This window comes from Clarias gariepinus, chromosome 5, assembly GCF_024256425.1.
Source record: "Clarias gariepinus isolate MV-2021 ecotype Netherlands chromosome 5, CGAR_prim_01v2, whole genome shotgun sequence".
Classification (NCBI taxonomy): domain Eukaryota; kingdom Metazoa; phylum Chordata; class Actinopteri; order Siluriformes; family Clariidae; genus Clarias; species Clarias gariepinus.
Window position 1 is genome coordinate 18257287 of NC_071104.1, and position 15909 is coordinate 18273195.

Here is a 15909-nt window from a genome sequence, read left to right on the forward strand (position 1 = left end):
GAATTTGGACATCTGCTATCAGACCTATTGGTTAACTCTGACAAAGTGTTGATAGTAGGAGATTTAAAAATTCATGTAGATAATGCTAACGACACTTTAGCCCTCGCGTTTTTGGACTTACTATTGGATTTTAAGTACTTAGGGTCAACGGTCCAGAGCAACGGAGAGTGTGGAAAGGAGGTGAAGAGGCGGGTACAGGCAGGTTGGAATGGGTGGAGAAAAGTGTCAGGTGTGTTGTGCGATAAAAGAGTATCAGCGAGAATGAAAGGAAAGGTGTACAGGATAGTGGTGAGACCAGCGATGCTCTACGGTGTAAGAGACAGTGGCGCTGAAGAAAAGACAGGAGGCAGAGTTGGAGGTAGCAGAGCTGAAGATGTTGAGGTTCTCTTTGGGAGTGACAAGGATGGATAGGATCAAGAATGAGTTTATCAGAGGGACAACCCACGTTAGATGTTTTGGAGATAAAGTCAGAGAGGCCAGATTGAGGTGGTTTGGACATGTTCAGAGGAGAGATTGTGAATATATCGGTAGAAGGATGCTGAGGTTGGAACTGCCAGGCAGGAGGTCTAGAGGAAGACCAAAGAGAAGATTTATGGATGCAGTGAGAGAGGACATGAAGTTAGTTGGTGTGAGAGAAGAGGATGCAGAGGATAGGGTTAGATGGAGGCAAATGATTCGCTGTGGCGACCCCTGAAAGGGAACAGCCGAAAGACAAAGAAGAAGAAGAAGAAGTTTATGGACTTACTAAATTCCTTTGGGGTTAAACAAAATATAAATGGAGCAACTCACCGCTGTAATCATACGCTAGACTTAATTATATCCCATGGTATAGATGTCTCTAATATAGAGATTTTACCTCAAAGTGATGATATCACAAATCATCACCTCCTGATATATACTCTACCCGGAGAACAGATTAGCTGTGTTTCCCCACTTTATCGATTTGTTAGAAATATGAATCCGACTACTAAAGACAGATTCACAAGTAATCTGCCGTTTCTATCCCAATTACTTATTAGACCCCTAAATGCAGACGATCTAGATGAAGTGACTAGCAGCATGGCCACTATTTTTACCAGTACATTAGACACTGTTGCTCCCATCAGATTAAAAAAAGTTAGAGATAAAACACTTGCTCCTTGGTACAATAGTTATACTCGCGCCCTAAAGAGAGCAACCCGTAACCTCAAGCGAAAATAGCAAGAAACCAAAACAATCCCAAGTTCTTATTTGTTGTGGAGTACTGCAGAGAGTACTCCACAACATTTTAGTAGTGAAGACTTTATGGACTTCTTTAATAAAAAAATCGATAGCATAAGGAAGAAAATAACGGAGGTTCAACCTCTAATAGCATCTCATGATCTAGTTCAGCCTAAAGTTTCACATTTAGTTTTTCAGTGCTTCACAGGTGTAGGACAGAAAGAGCTTTATAAACGTATCACCTCAGCTAATTCAACAACGTGCCTGTTAGACTTAATCCCAACCAGATTTTTGAAAGAAGTGATGCATACGGTTGGAGCGCCACTTTTAAACATTATTAATTCCTCATTATATCTAGGTCACGTCCCTAAACCTTTCAAGTTGGCAGTTATTAAGCCGCTTCTTAAAAAATCTAATTTGGACGCAAATGAAATAACAAATTATAGACCAATTTCAAACCTCTCCTTTATATAAAAAATATTAGAAAAAGTTGTATCAGCTCAAATATGCACATTCTTGCAGGAAAACAACATCCTTGAAGAATTTCAGTCAGGTTTCAGGCCCTATCATAGTACAGAAACTGCACTAGTTAAGATTACAAACGATTTGTTTTTTAGCTTCGGACCAAGGCTGCATCTCAATACTAGTCTTTCTTGATCTTAGTGCTGCTTTCGACACTATAGATCATAATATTCTCATAGATCGCTTACAAAATCACATAGGTATTCAGGGACAGGCATTAAAATGGTTTAGATCATACCTGTCTGATCGATATCATTTTGTAGATCTAAATGGACAACTGTCTGGTGTAATGCCAGTGAAATATGGGGTCCCACAAGGGTCAGTTTTAGGACCTCTGCTGTTCTCAATATACATGCTTCCCTTTCTTTTACTAAACTCAGACAAGACAGAGATATTACTCATCGGCCCAAAAACCAGCACACAACAGCTTTCACAATTTAGCCTGCGTTTAGAAGGATGTACTGTTACTACTAGCTCAACAGTAAAAGACCTGGGCGTAATATTAGACAGTAACTTGTCCTTAGGAGCATCTTATCCGTATCTGATGCAGAAAAGCTAGTTTATGCATTCATGACCCCCAGACTGGACTATTGTAATGCATTACTAGGTGGTTGTCCTGCATCCTCAATAAACAAGCTTTAGTTAGTCCAAAATGCAGCCGCCAGGGTTCTCACTAGATCCAGAAAATATGATTATATAACCCCAATATTATCGTCCCTGCACTGGCTACCTGTTCAGATTAAAATTAATTACAAAATAGTATTACTTACATACAAGGCTTTAAATGGTTAAGCTCCCACATACCTAACCAGTCTTGTGATACGCTATAATCCACCACGTCCCTTAAGATCACAAAACTCCGGACTTCTGGTAATTCCCAGAATTTCAAAATCTACAAAAGGGGGTAGGGTTTTTTTTATATTTAGCTCCAAAACTTTGGAATAGCCTTCCAGACACTGTTCGGGGCTCAGACACAGTTTCCCAATTTAAAAGTAGACTCAAGACGCATCTTTTTAATCTGGCATACGCGTAACTCATCTTATAACTTCATACTTCAGTACATCTATCCTGAATGGCAACTACGCTAATTCTCTCCATCTGTTCTGTACTTTTCTACCCATCCCGAGACATCTGGAGATGGTACCAGCTTCAGTAGACAAAGGCCAACCCTGCGAGGATCCTGAGGCATCCAGAGAAGGACCAGCTCCAACTGGATTCTGCTTCATGATGGTTTGGAGCTATACATGCTGCTCCTGTGCTCCCAGTGATCCAGACCACATCTGCCCTCTGCACCTACTGACTCATCCCTATGCTAAACTGGACTTCATGTTAATTTAAAGAATTTCTGTTATATTGTACTTTCAGCTGCATAACACACATGATGTTATATCATCTCTATCTGTTATCACCCAAATGAGGATGGGTTTCCTGTTGAGTCTGGTTCCTCTCAAGGTTTCTTCCTATTGCCATCTCAGGGAGTTTTTCCCTGCCATTGTCGCCGTCACCCTTGGCTTGCTGATCAGAGAATTTCATTCATCCATCTCATTATTATCTAGACACATTTTTTTCACACATACACAATTGATTATTATTATTATTATTATTATTATTTTTTAATTTAATGAATTTCTTTTATTTTTGTGAAGCTGACCATTGTTAAAAGCGCTATATAAATAAAATTGAATTGAATCGAATTGAATTGAAACCAGAGTATCCAAAGAAAACCCACCAAGCACGAGGAGAACATGCAAACTCGATGGCACACAGAGACAGGAATTGAGCCTGGCTGGAAATCAAACCTGGACACTGGAGGTGCAAGGCGACAGTGCTGATCACTACACCAACGGTCCGCCCCTTTTACTCAACTCTTGATGGAAAAATTTCTACGATAAGGTAAATTTCCAAAAGGAAAAAGCATCATCCAAATTTTCTGAAAGTCATGAGAAGAAGAAAAGTGGGTTCTGTCATTGCTCTGTTTGTTTTTATTTATATTTTTATGGTGAGCAACAAACCAACATGCTACAAATAATGAAAACGCATACTGAGTCTGTATATACAATACATCATACAAGTATCAAAAATACCTACAGATACAGAAAACACATGTAAGTGCTGAAAATATCTGCAGACACAGAAAATATGTGCAAGTGCTGAAAATACCTGCAAATACTAAAACCCCTGCAGATACAGACAACACATACAAGTGTTTAATACACTTGCAAATACTAAAATACTTGCAGATACAGAAAACAACTGCAAATACTGCGGATACATAACACACGTGCAAATACTGAACACCTGCAGATACAGAAAACACATGTTCAAGTACTGAACTGCAAACACTGAAGTATGTGCAGATACAGAAACATTTTTAAATACTGATACACCTGCAAATACAAAAAAACACATGCAAGTGCTCTAAACATATGCAAATCTAGAAAACATTTGCAAGTACTACAAATACAGAAGACATCTGCAAGTACTGAAACACTCGCAAATAAAGAAAACACCTGCAAACATTAAAAACTCAGCACTATAGATTGTTTAAAAAAAAATTTGGCCCCTTTTAGCCAACATAATATTTTGACCTTAATAGGTAAGGTCATTTTGAAGGCATCACCCTTTTAATCAAATTAGAAATAACAATAAACACCTACCAAATAGCAATTCACAGTAAAAGTAACCATTAAATACTTTTAAGCAAATTATTCGAATAGCAATTTAATGTCAATGCAACAAAAAAGAATCACAACATAATAACATTGGACACCAGAGTACATTGCATGTGCTTGCGTGTATTAGTAAAAAAAAAAAAAAAAAAACTATTAATACAGTCTTCAAATAAAATCGGACAGAGTTGAAGTGTTCAGATGAAAAGGTCGAACTTTGCAATAAACCTTGTCAAACGGCTCCATCTATCGTTTAACACTGGGTACTACTATCACAAATGTTATCAGAACTGTGTCTCAGTTAGGTTCATGACTTCTAATCATACAGAACCCTCCTCGTTTTATTCCTTGTTCTGATTAAAAAGCCTGGTTAAGCTTATACATAGGTTTTTGGAAGCCGCAAAGGCCAACTCATAAGAATAGAATGGTAAGTGTATGTGTTTCAGGTGTCAGGTGACAGGTACTTTAAAAGCCAAGCCGCGCTCCAATCAGGATGCAGTCTCCACAGTAGCAGGCGTGTAGTATGTAAACACCTGCACAGGTAAAACCCGAAGAGTAAGGCGCAGGCAGTGTGCGAAACACAAACCAGGAACGCTAAAGGCATGGAATTTTACTTTTTACAGAAGGACTATTGGGAAATCTTGACAGGCGTGTGAAATATAAATATAGTTTCTAAATTTAGATTTTTTTTTTGTTGATTATTTTTTTTTTTAACCCAGGATTTTACACAGCAATAGACAGTAAAAGAAGAACACAAAAACTTATTTATTTATTTTCTTTTTCTTCCAAAGTGGACAAAAATGTTCTTTAACTCGAAACCCATTTTAATCTTTTTAATATCATGGTCAGCACTGGTGTTGCTGTCCGCTGCTGTGGTCCATTTACCAACAACAAGCAACTCTCCATCTCAACGGACACCACAGAAACCAGCTCACGACGCGCCCCAGTCGTTTCCTGAACCAGAAACGAGTTTTCCTATGTTTGTTGTGAATTACTCTCGTGTTCAGATTCCGTTCGAGATAACATTATGGGTGCTACTTGCTTCATTTGCGAAAATAGGTAAGCAAACACAGGTGTCCTCACACGTCCTTAAAATTAATCATTACTGATAAGGAGTTTCTGTTACAGGTAGGTTTCCTTTGTGTATTTTTCTGCATTCTCGACTGAGATTATGTTCATGCTCTCATTGTATATAGTTTATAGGCTTGAGGTATTTTCGTTTGGTAGACACTTTGACACAATGACTTGCTGTATAGTGTCATTTCTCTATAACTTCTGAATTTGTAAACACACAAGCACTAGTTCAGAAAAAAAGTCTGTTAAGCTATTTATGAAAACAGAACCCATATGTCTTATTTGCTAAGCTTATCAAGTTTTACTGAAGGGTTCACTTAAAAAATACTCATACAGATCCTTGTTGATATACTTATTTTGTGTAATAAGAAAATGGCATTCAAAATTTTAGGATTAAAACAACTGGTAAAGTTTAAAGGACAGTTTTTCATTCTCATTTATTCTTCATGTGTCTATATATATATATATATATATATATATATATATATATATGTATATGTGTGTGTCGTGTGTTTGGTTGGACCAGGATAAACCTTTTTCTTTACCTTCTACAACAGGCTTCCATGTGTATCATAAAATTACAGTATGGATACCAGAGACCTGCTTGCTCATTGCTATTGGGCTGGTAGTGGGAGGCATTATGCACGCTGTACACGAGGAGCCCCCAGCTGTCCTCACCTCCAGTGTTTTCTTCATCTACATGTTGCCACCCATTGTCCTGGACTCGGCCTACTTCATGCCCATTCGGGCCTTTTTTGAGAATATGGGCACAGTGATGTGGTTTTCTATTCTGGGCACCTTGTGGAACTCCATTGGCATTGGCATCTCTCTTTTTGGTATTTGCCAAATCCAAGCTCTTGGTGTTCAGGATATCAACCTGCAAGAAAACCTGCTGTTTGCCTCCATTATTGCCTCTGTGGATCCAGTGGCAGTGCTCACTGTATTTGAGGATGTCAACATCCATGAGCAGCTTTACATTGTGGCATTTGGCGAGTCCTTATTTAATGATGCTGTCACTGTGGTAAGTGGTGAATACTATGATTAGCCATATAAAACATCTAAGTAAGGAGTAGACTATTTGAGATAATTAGATATACAGAATGAAAGAAGGTTATATAAGGGAATTGATCTCATGGTCTCATTGTATATAGTTTATATAAGGTCATATAAGGGAATATACTTGACCGGAACTTTCGCTTCATGTTGCTGTACAGTCAGAAAGTTTTGTAAAAATGCTCCCATGACTGAGCATACATTTATATTACAACATGTACATTTGCAGAAAGAGCAATATTATTATTATATTATTGATATTAGTTTTATTTTGCTGTGCATGAGCAGTTTCTGTAAAATATCCTCTTATTGTGAACAGGTGAATGCACAACATTTATCATATTAGATCACAGTAATCTGAACCACCTGCAAATCTGACAAGTCATACCGAACATACCTGAGCTTTTTGGTTTTGTGTTTTGTTTTTTATCAGTATAACTTTATCATAAAATGTTGAAACTAAAGTTATAAGCAGGTTCTGTTCAGTAGCCATACAGGATGCCGTTTGTGCCTGTCTCTGTTAGCAAATCTTTTGTTTTCTTTAGAGTATCTGACAAAAAGTGCAAACATTCAATCATGTAAAAGCAGGTGTGGTCAGCCTCTGTGGGAACAAGGATACAAAAGCATGGGAAAGGAGAATGAAACTTATTGTTGTCAGGCTAGAAAAATGCCTTTAGATTTTCCCAAAACTTTTACAACTAAATTTTAGAACCTGTTTGTTAATTTTTTTTTATTTATTCTATAATTTTATTTGATTGATTGACTTTTGTTGTTACACTGCCTGGCAAAAAAGGTTGTTATTTTAGAAAGATTAAAATATTTAGAAGAGATAAATTATTATATAAAATTATACTAAGCAAAGAAAACAACAATGGAGATTTAACATTACTGGAACTGGTTTAGAAACACTTTAAAAGCACATTTAAAAGCACATTATTAAAAGTGCTGAACCTTTGTGTAAGAATTGTGGTTGGAAAAAATCTGGAATGGAGATCACTTGACACTTGCTCCAGTTGGTCAGGTCTAGGCTTAGTATATTGTGGCAATAAAATGAAGTCAGCTGATGACCTACTAAATGACTAGGTTATCCCATCAATGGAGATTTTCTTCCCTGATGGCATAGCCATATTCCAGGACTAAAATGGTGAAAGAGTGGTTCTTGGAGCATTAGTAATCACATTTACACATTAACTGGCCAACACTTTGTGTGCTGTAATCAAAGCTAAATGTTTTATTTTGGCAGGCAGTGTACTATATCAATATGTTGTTATTATTTGTAATATTATTGGTTTGCCACTCCATAGAACATCACCCTTATCTTACAATTGCTTTAAGTGTATTATTAGGACATATATTAGGGTGTTAGAAAAGTGGATTGCCAGGAAATTACAATGTCTCATGCCTCATATGAATTCCTTTGTGAAATGCTTACGTTTCAGGTGCTTTATAATCTCTTTAATCATGTGGCGATCTTGCCAGTGGTGGATGTATCAGATGTGTTTCTGGCTGTGGCACGCTTTTTTGTGGTGGGCTTTGGAGGAATGTTTTTTGGCTTCCTGTTTGGCTTTGTGGCAGCTTTCACTACACGCTTTACATGGAAGGTGAGAGAGATTGAGCCTCTCTTTATTTTCATGTATAGCTACTTGGCCTACCTGCTGGCTGAGCTGCTTTCCCTCTCCAGCATCATGGCGTGAGTAAAGTTCTGTGCAAATATACAAAGAATATTACTTTATATATACTGTATACATAATGTATTTATTTCTTTCACAATGACAGAGGAATTTGTAGACAGGATCATTTAACCAGATCTTAATGATTGTGCTGTTACAGCATTGTGACTTGTGCCTTAACCATGAAGTATTATGTGGAAGAGAATGTGTCCCAGCGCTCATGCACTACTATAAGGCACACCATCAAAATGCTTGGCACTGTGACAGAGACACTTATCTTCTTTTTCCTGGGTGTTATTACAATAACAACAGACCATGAGTGGAACTGGGGTTACATCCTCTTTACTCTGTTGTTTGCCCAACTGTGGAGGTCTCTAGGTGAGAGGTCTCAGATATGTGTATTTGCAAGTTTCTGATGATTAATTTTTGCTTATTTTTGCTATTTAAGGATAATAAAATGGCATAGATTATGAATGCCAGTACAACTGCTTCTTTATGCAAGTCAGCCAATCATGTGGCAGCAGTAAGGTGCACTAACTTAACACTAAACCAAAAACCAAAAACGATTTCATTGGGTTCTACTCGTGTCAGACAAAAAACTGGAGTCTGATTCTACATTACTTACCAATAGCAGAAAAGGAAAAAGTCCAGGCAATCTAAATTAATTTTTGCACCTTTATCTGTCTAGTTTTATGAATTGCCTGAATTTGCATGGTGAACAGAGAGAGTATATTTCAAGTTTTATGACACATGTTCCAAGAATATAATGTTTTCCAATAAAAATTTTACAGAATTTATCTTTTTAGGACCAATCATAACTATGAAATAATTAAGACAGTTTTTTTAATCAGATAAATTATTAATCATTACAGCAAGTAAGTGTTTTAAACATCTCTTGTCTTCCAGGTATCCTGGTACTGACACAGATAATTAACCCTTTTCGCACTATCCCCTTCAACTTCAAAGACCAGTTTGGCCTGGCCTATGGTGGTCTAAGAGGGGCTGTAACATTTGCATTAGTTTTCACCCTTCCAGAGACTATTCTTCGTAAAAAACTTTTTGTCACCACCTGTATCGTTGTCATCATGTTCACAGTCTTCATCCAGGTAATTTCTTATTGGAGGATTTGCCATCTTATGGTAATGTTTAAATGGAATTAAATACAATTAAAGAGTAATGAGCAGGTGGCATGGTGGCTTAGTGGTTAGCACTGTGCCTTTGCACCTCCTGGGTCAAGGATTTGGTTTCTGCCTCTGGTCTATGTGTGTGGAGTTTGCATGTTTTTCCCATGCTTGGTGTGATTTTTAATGGGCATGAGGCGAGACGGTATCCGTGAAATGTGGGATTGATTTGCCGCATGGTTGAGGGGAGCAAGAACTTAATGGTGCAGGGATTGACAATCTTAGTGATGGTTAAGGGGCTGTGGTATAGGGGGAAAGGTTGCGGGAGCAGTCGGCCAGTCCCTTGTACTGTACCTTCTGCTGCCCTGTAATAGAATTCTGCTCACTTGAAACCAGGTTTTCTGCAGCATCGGATAGAAGCTTGGGCAGACGTGATACTGACCTCCTCCTCTTTCTGAGACAGGAACAAGGGTGGTTTATATCCCAGGCAGCACTGGAAGGAAGACAAACCAATAGATGACGATACCTGGGAGTTATGGGCGTACTCAACACAGGGCAGGAACTTGCTTCAAGGGGCAACATCCTGGGAGGCCATGCACCTCAGGGCTACCTCAAGGGACTGATTCTTCTTCTTGGTCTGGCTGTTGGACTGGGGGTGGAACTGAGTTGACAAAACACCTTCCAAAGCTGCAAAGTGAACTGTGGTCCTCAGTCAAAATCGATGTCTTTGGGGAGGCAATGGAGCTTAAAAACATGGGTTATCATGAGTTTGTCAGTTTCCTTGGCAGATGCGAGTTTTGGCAAGTAAATGGAGAACTGATCCACCACAGTCATGATGCAAATGTGGCCATTGGACATGGGTAACCCTGTGATGAAGTCCAGAGAAATGTCAAACCATGGGCGGTAAGGGATAGACAGGGTCCTGAGGAGCCCAGATGGGGCCGTGTTGATGTGTTTGCACCTCACGCAGGTGTCACATGCCGCCACAAAGCTGAAGACGCCCTCCTTGAGTGTGGACCACTAAAAATGCTGCTGGACTGGGTGACAAGAAAGCTTGGAGCTGTGCGCCCATTCCAGGACCTGAGAATGGAGGGAGAGAGGGACAAAGAGGCGTTTAGGGGGAACATTGCTGGGCCCTGGTTCATGGTTCAAGGCTTGCTTAACTTTAGTCTCGATGTCAAGCTTGGCCACGGCAAGCAAGCAGGGGGAAGGCAGAATAGTGTTGCAGGTGGTGGAGTGGTAGTAAATTGTTTCGAGAGGGCATCTGGCTTGGAGATTTGATTCTGATCAAGAGGGTGAAATTGAATCTGGCAAAGAAGAGAGACCTGGCAAGAGTTGAGCCTCTTCGTGCTTCTTAGGAATTTAAGGTTCTTGTGGTTGGTCTAGACTAGGAATGGGACATCTGTTCCCCCTCGCCATTGTCTCCACTCCCACAAGGGTAACTTGATGGCCAGGAGCTCGCGATCTCCGCTGCCATAGTATATTTTGGTGGGAGTTAAGCAGTGGGATAAGAAGGAGCTGGGGTGCAGTTTGTTTTTATGGGCGGACCTCTTTGAGAAAATGCACTCTTACTACCATGCTGGACGCAATGACCTCCACATTGAACTGACGTGTCCAGTTCGGTATGGTGTGGATAGGGGCGGGAACCACTCCTTAAGTTCGGTGAAGGCCCCCCCGGATTCCAGGTTCCAACAAAAATGTTGGACCTTGGGAGACGTAAGGGCTGTTAGGGGGGCAGCAATAGAGCTGTAGCCTCGGATAAATGACGATAGAAGTTGGCAAACCCCAGGAACCTCTGGAGTTCCTGTCGTGAGGTGGCCAGTTTGCAACAGCTTGAAGCTTGGCGGGTGTGGAATTCACACTTCTTTCACAAACATGTTATCCTCTAGGAGCCTCTGCAGCACCTGCTGAACGTGGTGTTGATGCTCCTTTAGGGCCCAAGAAAAGATCAGGATGTCATCCAGGTAGACAAACACTGAAAAATTGCAACGGTGAAACAATGCACGATTTGCTGAAAACAGCCTTGAGGTTGTGGTACTCAGGGGGGACATGAGTGAGATCCAGTGGTCTGGTCTGAATGGTTGCCTGAAACCCTCTTCTTGTGAGTGATTGAAGGGAGAAGACTCTCGTCAATGGCCTGAACCTTGAGATAGGTCTCCAAAGGCAGTGCAGGGATTCCCAGGACCTTAGCCGAGGTGGTGTTGGTTAAATTACTGTCCGAACCTGAGTCAATCAATGTCAAACAATGCCAATCGATGTTAATGCCAGGTGGGTCAGTTGTCCATGGATAAGGAAGACAATTTCAATCACTGGGGAGAACTAGGGTCTGGAATTCTATGGCGTAGTCATAGGCCGAGCGCGAGCCTTAGTGGAGTTTTAACAGCTTGCGTCCAGCCTCCCTTTTGTGACATGAGCGATCGAACACCCTCTTCATCTCTTTGCAAAGTCCTTGTAGTTGGAGTAGCAGGAGCAGCAAGGTGGAGCAGCGCCTTGACTCTTCAGGCCAATTTCATGTGGTCGACATCTGCTGGATTCATATCACTGGCTAGATTATTCTGTCACAAGGTGAAGCAGAACGAGGTGAGGCGTGTTTAAATGCTGGAGTAATAAGCTGGGAATTAGTGACAGGTGTGCAAATTGGGCGGAAGCTGGGGCATGGAAAAGTACACAGACAGGCTATTAAAAATATGAGCACATGGGGAAAAGTGACAGCGTGGGAAAAAAAACAGGCAGACAGGGCATGAATCATGACAGAATAGCACTCCCCACCTTGTGCACTGTGTCCCCTGGGGTAGGCTCCAAGCCTCTCGCAAGAGGATATAGAAGATGAGGGAAAGTAAGTGAGCAATGATTATCAGTTCTTCTATGATATCAAGTTAATACTCGAGTACATGCAGCTGTGAATTATTTAGTGAAGAGAAAGTGAAAAATGAGTAAGGTTGTATTAAAAATATCAATGAAGGATACACCGATCAGACATAACATTACACCGCAAAACATTATGCCCGATATGATCTATGTTCCCCTTGTGCCAAATGAGGAGTGACCTAGGATGCCCATGATCTTGTCTACAGTTTACTGGTGCTGTATATAATTGATAATTAGTATGAATGTTATGGATGATTGGTATATCATACTCATGAAAAATGCGTTAACTTTAATCAACCCTTTGTTTAATTTTTTTCTTCTTCGTAGGGTATTAGTATAAGGCCAATTATTGAAATGATGAATGTTCGAAAAACAAACCGGGATCTCTGCACCATCAATGTTGAGATTCACAAAAGGGTGAGTAAGCAGATGGAGACATTTTTGTTCATTTCCTGATGTGTATCTAAATAATAACACCCAAGTTTGATGTAGTATAAGAATTATTTTTTCATTATTATTTATCAGTCATAATCTAAGCTGCTTTATCTTTCAGCTGATGGAGCATACCACTGCAGGGATAGAAGATCTCTGTGGACAGTGGAGCCACCACTCATTAAAAGACAGGTAAAAATTAGACCTCTGACTGTGAGATGAGATAACTTTGTATAAAATACATGCTAAAGCTTTTTTGCGAATGATTTTGCATACCTTGTAAAAAAAAAAAACTTGTAGCAATGGTGGCACAGTGGTTAGCACTGTTGCCTTGATTGAGGGTTCAAATCTCACCTCTGCATGGAGTTTGCATGTTCTCCCTGTGCTTGGTGGTTTCTTTTGGGAACTCCTGGTTTCCTTCAAAAAGTTTAATTGGCATCTGTGCCAACATTGTCCCCAGTGTATGATTTGTGTATTATATGGGTAGACAACCTATTTAGGGTGTACCCTGTCTTGTGCGCTATGTTCCATGGTAATTACCTTATCATTACCTGGTATCGATAATACCTGGGTAGATATATTAGATCAGAGTCAGGTATAGTTTTCTTTGCCATTTTATTATGTTTTTTAAAGCAAAGAGCATAATATAGTTTGCTTTTTAGTTTACAATACTGAGCTAAAATGCAGATACATAGATTAAATGACCGTATAAGCAGCATTTAAATTCTTACTCATGATCAAATTAAAACGAAATGTGACTTTTTGTTTTTTATTAGATTCATGAGGTTCAATAACCGATTCCTTCGTAAGATTTTGATCCGTGATAACCGGGCTGAGTCGAGCATTGTGGCGCTTTATAAAAAACTGGAGCTTCAACATGCTATGGAGATCTTGGACACAGTATCTGGTGACATGGACACAGTACAAATCATATCACCGGAGTATGTTTGCTTTTATATTATTACTATACTGTAATATTGACACTATGCATAATAGTTCTTCATAGGACTATAACCCTGACATAACTTTGATGCCAAATGTTGTCTGCCAAGGCCCAAAGTTATAATAAAACTGATTTTTCCTCTTAAATGTTTTGTAGTGAGAAGAACAAGTTTGATAAACCCAATAAGACATTGCTAACAACAGATCTAACAGCCATGCATGATATTCTGTCAAAGAACATGTATAAGATCAGAGAACGGGTGAGTTTATGACTGTGTGGAGCAGATTGACATCTAGTACAGTAATATAATCTTTCAAACTCAATATAACTTTTATATAATCTTTATAAGACTTTTGGTATCTTTTCATATATTTTTTTACTCTTTTAGACAATGTCCTATACCAATAAACATGCCCTACCTAACGACACCAGAGACAGAGAGATCCTAATGAGGCGACACACGAGCATCCGACGCAGTCTTAGACATGGAAGACTCCAAAGCATGGTATTTTCAGGTCTTGAATGAGGACATTTTTTAAAACTATTTTATTTTCTGTACCCACATTTTCTCCCACTCTGCTCCCTTAGGATGATGTCGCTGTGCCAAAATATTTTTCTCTTCCTACGGGTCAGAGTTTAAACTCCCGATTTGCTGGAAAAAGACTAAATACCAATGGTGAGGACTAATCATTCATACCGCTAATTACATTCATACACTGGTTCAGAACAGCATTTCTACTTAAAAACGTTTGTTACTGACACTGCAATGGAATTTTGTGAAATTTTCTAAAATGTTTGTGCAATGAGATACTTATTTTATTTATTGTTATACTATGAACCAGGCAAAGCCAATACCCTTATTTGCAATTAAACCTTATCCAATGTTGAACACTTGTGTACAGTACTGTATATTCATACCATCGTAATGGTTAGTTTGTTAATAAAAAAGCATAATAACCATCTTTGTCAAGTCTTTGTTTGATAATTACAGTATAGCTATGCCTTTATTTGTCCAGGTGATCCTGACATTGTGATAGACCCTAGCTACCCATTAGCTAGACCCAGATCTAGGAAACCTTCACAGACTCCCTCCATGCCAATGATACCCCTGAGGAGGCTGGAGCCCTTTAAGGAGACCATGGAAGATGAGGTAAATAACGAGCAGAAGGGGTGTGGCCCATCAAGCGCAAGCTCCAGCTCTACGTTGTCCAGGGTCTCAGCTTCACATTGGCAGAGCCACCGTGGGACCAAAGACTATGAGCCTGAGGGAGAAGAGCAGCAGACTGTATCTCCTCCTACAGTATGGAGTCCAGAACCTCCTGAGAGAGGCACCGGTGAGGCACGAAACCCTCTTCTACGGAGATCTCAGTGGAAGCCACAGGATCAACGAGGCCAGCAGAAGTGAGAATCATGTCAGAATTTGAACAAAATGGCTGGTATTATAAGACAAATAATATGATACTGTTCCTAGGCCAGTAAAAACTAAAATAACTGGATTTTAAAAAATTGAATGACTCATTGTCATTTAGCAACTCATCATTTACAGGGTTGTTAAAAAATTTAACCACATAGAAACTTAGAGTGTATGAAACTATAGAAGAAAACAATGCTTCATTAATAATGCTGGCACTTTTTTTTGGTACTCGTTAGTAATTACCTTATTTTTACGTTAGTGGAAGTAATCTCAGAAAGAACTATTAAATGTTGTACAACATTCAAATAAGCAGTCTACTAAACACAGTTGGTCAATGTTAGCTGTGTGGAAACTGGTTCATGCACATCCTTATTTGTATGTTACATGCAGATGGCATGTAACAATTTACCCTCTGCATGGAGGCTGGGACTTAGCCATAGATAGAGCTTTTAATATGATTATTAAATGATGAGCCAAACATATTTTCGATACACAAAGTCTGTGTTTAGCAATGACCAACTCAGTGTCCAAATTTGTATTATACTGAAAACCTGAGGTCTGAATTGAAGAATTAAGTATATATGCATGTATACTGAAATCAGCCATGACATTATAACACAAAACATTATGCCCAGTATTGTGTAGGTTCCCCTTCTGCCACCTGGGCAGTGCTTGCTCCTCAGGGCATGACTCCTGTGCCTATTTGGATTGGATTTATTTGCTCATCTCTGATTGGGATCTGGGGAGTTTGGAGGCTGGGTTGGCGGCCTTGGGCTCTTCGCCTGCTTGGCCCTTGTATGGCAGGCTGTAATGTACTTGGTGGTCTGGTTCCTTTCTATCATTGCCAGCACTTTTTTGGCAGGTTGTACTGCATTAGCTTTTCTGTGGGATCAGGCTGGACAGGCAGACCTTTGCTCCCAACAGGCATAAATGAGCCTGGGGT

At 39.6% G+C, this 15909-nt stretch overlaps 1 protein-coding gene across 1 annotated transcript; it reads left to right on the top strand.

The window, feature by feature from the left end:
- The first annotated feature begins 4976 nt into the window (after positions 1-4976).
- slc9a2 (solute carrier family 9 member 2) lies at positions 4977-14957 on the top strand. Its single transcript, XM_053496928.1, has 12 exons — positions 4977-5450; positions 6023-6486; positions 7958-8208; positions 8349-8566; positions 9095-9294; positions 12505-12594; positions 12731-12801; positions 13386-13550; positions 13709-13811; positions 13941-14057; positions 14141-14228; positions 14569-14957. The coding sequence occupies exons 1-12, from the start codon at positions 5192-5194 to the stop codon at positions 14955-14957; spliced, it is 2415 nt and encodes an 804-aa protein (XP_053352903.1). The 5' UTR covers positions 4977-5191.
- Positions 14958-15909: the final 952 nt, after the last annotated feature.